Here is a 6,229-nt window from a genome sequence, read left to right as displayed (position 1 = left end):
GAAAGCACTGGTGGCATAACTCAGGTTTATCTGAGGAAAAAGTTAAACGAAACAAGGTTTGGTAGATTATGGATATTTATTGTTTTGAACTAGCATTCTAAATTATTTATATTTATGTTATTATATACAAAGAAAAAAGACAAAAAGACATACAGCGAATACTAATGGTGAATCTCATAAAGAAACAAAAACATACAAAACAGACACTCACAGACATAATGGACCCACAGATAAAAATATTTTCAAGGATAACTCAAAATTGATATAAATGATAATTGACCACAAAAGCTAGAATTACATTGAGCTGTTTAATGCAAGACAGACTGCCCCAAGTTGCCTTTTCTATTTTGTAATCTGCTGAATTTTAACCATTTCATAAAACAGCATGTAGGCTGAGTTTGACCTCCGCTTCAGCACAGACTTCTGGTCCGTCGGGGTCACTCGCTCGTCATCGAATGACAGCCAGCGTCCATTGCAGTCGCTGCTGTCACTGATGTAATGGCCTGCAGAAATACACAGATTTTTCTGCTCAATGTGCCTTTAATAGGGGATAATTAATATACTGATAATTTCTGGATCAGATTGAGGATATAGGGCCAGTGTATCTCATATTCGGTTTCTCACCGTGTCTCATATTCGATCCAATGTGGGAGAGCACGCTGGTGATTCTATACTCATTCTAGGAGAGAGAAGGTAGAGATCTGGCGTCAGAAGAGGTACACACCCAAACCCTAACCCCCCCCCACCCCATTTCACCCAATCCCAGACCACCATTATTATGCCTCAGAGCTAACAATATTGCTTAGGCTGATTTAGGCTTTGGAAAACAATGTGTTCAGATTCCTTAAGCAATATGTGGCATACAGTAAAGACCAGCAGGTCACCCAAACACTGCAGGATGGCAGTTTCAGATCCCTGTTGATGACTGATTATTAAGAAGAAGTAGTGGGGCAGTCCCAGGAAGGAGCAGACTTAATACTACTGTTCTACTCATTCACTAGACCTCCTCATTCTCCTGTTCATCTCTCCCTCTCTCTCCTCACCATAGCATAGCTGTCCTGCTCTATCATGCTGGGTGTACTTCCCTCCGCCGATCTCTTCTTTTCAGCTTCAGGGGAAACCAAACAAATCCAAAAACACCATCAGACCTCTTGCCTCATCTTCACTACCACAGACTATACACACTTATGCCTCAGCACTGGATTATTGACGCTGAGTTACGGGTTCTGCAGGGTTACTGTGCCAGCAGATTTCTGTGGTTTCCTCTTTACTAGCATCCAATATAGACCAGGGTACCAAGGTGTGTGGACCTTTTTGGCAGAACAATAACTAAGTAAGGGCTTAAGTGCAGAAACACACCAAAAACCAGGAGACCCTGGCACCCCAGGACTGGAGACTGACAGTCTGGTCCTGTCTCATGCATAAATTACCGAGAACAGCACCCTCTGGTTGGGAGGAGGTCTCAAAGCAATCCCCATGGGTCAGGTGAGGCTTGGGCATCCCTGGCAATCTAACATTGGCCCGGCTGTGTGCCCGCAGGCTGAGCAGCGGGGAGATGCGGAGCCGGTCGTGCAGCTTCACCAGGCTTCCTCGGTGGTTCATACTGAAGCGTTTCAGCTGCACGACCAGCACGCTGCACAGACGCACAGAGGAATGCTTCATTTGTCAAGGTAAGTTAGTAATTTAGCCAGGCCAGATATGCAATATGAAAGAGGGAAAGATTGAAAGGGAGGGGGGCAGGCTGCCTGCACTTACCGAGGCAGTGACTGGAACCTCTGATCCACTGAGGCCAACTGCCCAGAGCACCCCTGGCACTTACACTCTACCTCAAAGCCCTGCAACAAAGCAGAGTAGCACACTCAACACAGAGCTCACAGACCACTAAGCACAGTAAGACACTCAAGACAGACCTCGCACACCACAAAGCATAGCAACACATTCAACACTTAATTTCAAGTCTCCCAGGTGGATACTTACCTTGAAGTAGAGTGCCAAACTATCTTCTATGGAGCCCTGATGGACTAAATCCACGGACAGACAGTTGGAAGGCTCCGTTCGACACACCATCTCCCCACACCTATGGAGAAGGAACCACCAAAATTAACACTCACAGGCAGGGCTGAGGATGGAAATAAATTTTACTCATGAATCCTGCTGTTTTTATTTGATGACTTTCACAAATTGGCCAAATTCAAATGGAACTCGTCAGCCACCGTTTTATGCATCTTTGCTTTGGGTCCACCCGTCAGTTGTATAGTGTTCGTTGGAAATCTCCAAACCGAGCCAAAATGGAGATGGCTGTTCAGTTTAACTGTGTGCGTGGGAGAAACTGCACACAGGAGGCTCACCTGAGGCACGTCCTGGTGGACAGGAGCTCAAACTCAAAGTTTTCCACAATGGTACTTGCGTCAGGGTGCAGCCCCACCCTTGTCCTCGTGGAAAGCCCCTCGTCTTTAAGCTGGGACAGGAGAACACTGAGGAACTCATGAGCATCCTACAGGTGGGGGAAAAAGAAGGTGTTTGGCTTCAAGGTGTTAGCCTTTAGAGCAATTATCTATGCTACATTATGCATCTAATATGATTTGCTACTTACAGCACTACACCCTCAGTCTATCCAAGAAGATAGGCATTTGTGTGTATGTATGTGTGCCTTATGTGTCTCACCTGCTGCTCATCCCCACAGAAGTCGCTGAAGTTCGCAGTGATGGTCTGTTTCAGGGTCTTCAGCAGGCTGATCTTTCTCTGATGGCTGGGGCTGGCCCTGGCTGAGTGCAGATCTGTGAGACACCTGCAGGGGGCAACAGAAGCAGCAGGCAGTCAGAAAGACGTCACATGAGATTTGAGTAATTATGGCTGGGACGAAACCCAGCAAGCAAATACACTGGGGCCCGAGGACCAGGTCTGGGAACCCATAAATTAGACCTATGAGTAAAACAGTTCACATTGCAGTTGTAGCAATATCCTTCTTTAATGGAAGAAATGGGCTCATGAGTAAAACAAAACATATAGGGACACAAGAACCGTTTTCTGCTTTCATTTGCAAGCTTTTCAATAAACACAGCTTCACAACTTCCCATAAAATCCACAATTCCTTCCTTTTCTGCCATTGATCGCCAGCCATGACAAAAAAAAAATACAGCCATAAGTGATCTCTATAACAGGACTAATATCAACAGATGCCAATAACAATAGATAATATACATACTTCAGTAAACTTGTGGGCAAATTTGACCTCCAGCAGCCTTCCTTGTCCCTGATGTCATGGGTGAAGATGGTGAGGCTGAATAGACTCTGGACAGTGGCGTTCATGTAGCACGTATTCCCTAGGTTCGAGAACCTGTGGCAGAGATATGAACACATCCCTACTCGTTACTGCATGGAAGTCAGATAGTAACGGGTCATTCATGCCCAGTAAATTGGCTTGATTCTAAATCTTCAATTTGAAGCAGCATTCAAGAACTTCCCATTATACAGCCTGAATGAACTGTTACTCTTACCCAAGGACAGTATGATTGATCGTGGTCCTCTGTATGACATGTTCCTCCTCAACCTTCCAACAGCTTTGGAATTCCAGCCTCCTGTGGAATGGAAACAAGTAAAGGAAAAACATGGTTAATTTATTCAGAGAAATTGAGCATCCAAACCGCAAACATGCCAAATTAAATTAAATTAAATGAAGTAAAGAAACTACCTTTGTTGTTCTGAGCAGTCAATGGCCAGAGCAGACCTCTCCAAGCAGCCAATAGGAAGAGCTGGTTCCTTTGCGAGGCCGATATTCAGGGCCGATGCCTGGTCTTGGCGGCCAATGTTTAGGGCTGATGCCTGCTCTGGGTGGCCGATGTTAAGGGCTGATTTCTGCTCTGGGCGGCCGATGTTCAGGGCCAATGTCTGCTCTGGGTGGCCGATATTCAGGGCCGATGTCTGCTCAGGGCGCCCGATGTTCAGGGCCGATGCCTGCTCTTGGCGGCCGATGTTCAGGGTCGATACCTGCTCTGAGTGGCTGATGGTCGAGACTGGCTCTTCTGAAAAGAGGATAGTGAGGGACACTGGGGTTACCTTTGTCCCCTTCTTTCCTTTCTTAAAAGACCATTTCTTCTTCTTTTTCTTCTTTTGGTCTTTCATTTGCTTTTCTACACAGTCGATGATGGTATCTAGCTCCTCTGAGCAGCAGATGATGGTATCTTGCTCTTCTGAGGAGCCGATGATGGTGTCTGACTCCTCTGAGCAGCTGATGGTAGTATATGGCTCCTCTGAGCAGCCGATGATGGTATCTGATTTGTTTACACAGCTGTTGGTGGGAACTGGCTTGTCTGCGCAGCCGATGATGGTGTCTGGCTCCTCTGAGCAGCCGATGGTGGTGTCTAGCTCCTCTGAGCAGCTGATGATAGTATCTAGCTCCTCTGAGCAGCCAATGATGGTGTCTGGCTCCTCTGAGCAGCTGATGGTGGTGTCTGCCTCCTCTGAGCAGCTGATGATGGTATCTAACTGCTCTGAGCAGCCAATGATGGTGTCTTGCTCTTCTGAGCAGCCAATGATGGTGTCTGGCTCCTCTGAGCAGCCGATGGCGGTGTCTAGCTTCTTTGGGCAGCCGATGATGGGGTCTTGCTCTTCTGAGCAGCCAATGGCCAGAGCAGACCTCTCCAAGCAGCCAATAGGAAGAGCTGGCTCCTCTGTGAGGCCGATATTCAGGGCCAATGCCTGGACTTGGTGGGCGATGTTTAGGGCCGATGCCTGCTCTGGGTGGCCGATGTTCAGGGCCAATTTCTGCCCTGGGCGGGCGATGTTCAGGGCCGATGTCTGCTCTGGGCACCCGATGTTCAGGGCCGATGCCTGCTCTGGGCGGCCGATGTCATGAGCCGATGCCTGCTCGGAGTGGCTGATGGTCGAGACTGGCTCTTCTGAACAGAGGATAGTGAGGGACACTGGCGTTACCTTTGTCCCCTTCTTTCCTTTCTTAACAGACCATTTCTTCTTCTTTTTCTTCTTTTGGTCTTTCATTTGCTCTTCTACACAGTCGATGATGGTATCTACATCCTCTGGGCAGCAGATGATGGTATCTTGCTCTTCTGAGGAGCCGATGATGGTGTGTGACTCCTCTGAGCAGCTGATGGTAATACATGGCTCCTCTGAGCAGCCGATGATGGTGTCTGGCTCCTCTGAGCAGCAGATGGTAGTATATGGCTCCTCTGAGCAGCCGATGATGGTATCTGATTTGTTTACACAGCTGTTGGTGGGAACTGGCTTGTCTGCGCAGCCGATGATGGGGTCTGGCTCCTCTGAGCAGCCGATGATGGTGTCTGGCTCCTCTGAGCAGCTGATGGTGGTGTCTGGCTCCTCTGAGCAGCTGATGATGGTATCTAGCTGCTCTGAGCAGCCGATGACAGTATCTAGCTCCTCTGAGCAGCCGATGGAGGTGTCTGGCTCCTCTGAGGAGCCGATGATGGTGTCTGACTCCTCTGAGCGGCTGATGATGGTGTCTGACTTGTTTACACAGCTGTTGGTGGGACCTGGCTTGTCTGCGCAGCCGATGATGGTGTCTAGCTCCTCTGAGCAGCCGATGATGGTGTCTGGCTCCTCTGAGCAGCTGATGATGGTATCCAGCTGCTCTGAGCAGCCGATGACAGTATCTAGCTCCTCTGAGCAGCCGATGGAGGTGTCTGGCTCCTCTGAGGAGCCGATGATGGTGTCTGGCTCCTCTGAGCAGCCGATGGAGGTGTCTGGCTCCTCTGAGGAGCCGATGATGGTGTCTGACTCCTCTGAGCGGCTGATGATGGTGTCTGGCTTGTTTGCAGAGCTGATGGTGGGAACTGGCTTGTCTGCGCAGCCGATGATGGTGTCTGGCTTGTTTACACAGCTGATGGTGGGAACTGGCTTGTCTGAGCAGCCGATGATGGTGTCTGGATCCTCTAAGCAGCTGATGATGGGATCTGGCTTGTTTGCACAGCTGATGGTGGGAACTGGCTTGTCTGAGCAGCCGATGATGGTGTCTGGATCCTCTAAGCAGCTGATGATGGGATCTGGCTTGTCTGCGCAGCTGATGATGGTGTCTGGCTCCTCTGAGCAGCCGATGATGGTGTCTGGCTCCTCTGAGCAGCTGATGGTAGTATATGGCTCCTCTGAGTAGCTGATGATGGTGTCTTGCTCTTCTGAGCAGCCAATGATGGTGTCTGGCTCCTCTGAGGAGCCGATGACGGTGTCTGGCTTGTCTGAGCAGCCGATGACAGTATCT

At 48.9% G+C, this 6,229-nt stretch overlaps 1 protein-coding gene across 1 annotated transcript; it reads right to left on the bottom strand.

The window, feature by feature from the left end:
• Positions 1 to 309: 309 nt before the first annotated feature.
• LOC133133300 (uncharacterized) lies at positions 310 to 4,998 on the bottom strand. Its single transcript, XM_061249408.1, has 10 exons — positions 4,487 to 4,998; positions 3,692 to 4,288; positions 3,498 to 3,578; positions 3,206 to 3,337; positions 2,665 to 2,788; positions 2,349 to 2,494; positions 1,978 to 2,077; positions 1,756 to 1,835; positions 625 to 679; positions 310 to 503 (listed from the first exon to the last, which is right to left on the bottom strand). Exons 1-9 carry the CDS (start codon positions 4,996 to 4,998, stop codon positions 631 to 633), a joined length of 1,821 nt encoding a protein of 606 aa, XP_061105392.1. The 3' UTR covers positions 310 to 503; positions 625 to 630.
• Between the last annotated feature and the right edge of the window lie 1,231 nt (positions 4,999 to 6,229).

This window comes from Conger conger, chromosome 7 (assembly GCF_963514075.1).
Source record: "Conger conger chromosome 7, fConCon1.1, whole genome shotgun sequence".
Taxonomy (NCBI): domain Eukaryota; kingdom Metazoa; phylum Chordata; class Actinopteri; order Anguilliformes; family Congridae; genus Conger; species Conger conger.
Note: the sequence above shows the minus strand (reverse complement) of the source record. Positions and strands in the feature narration are given on the sequence as shown.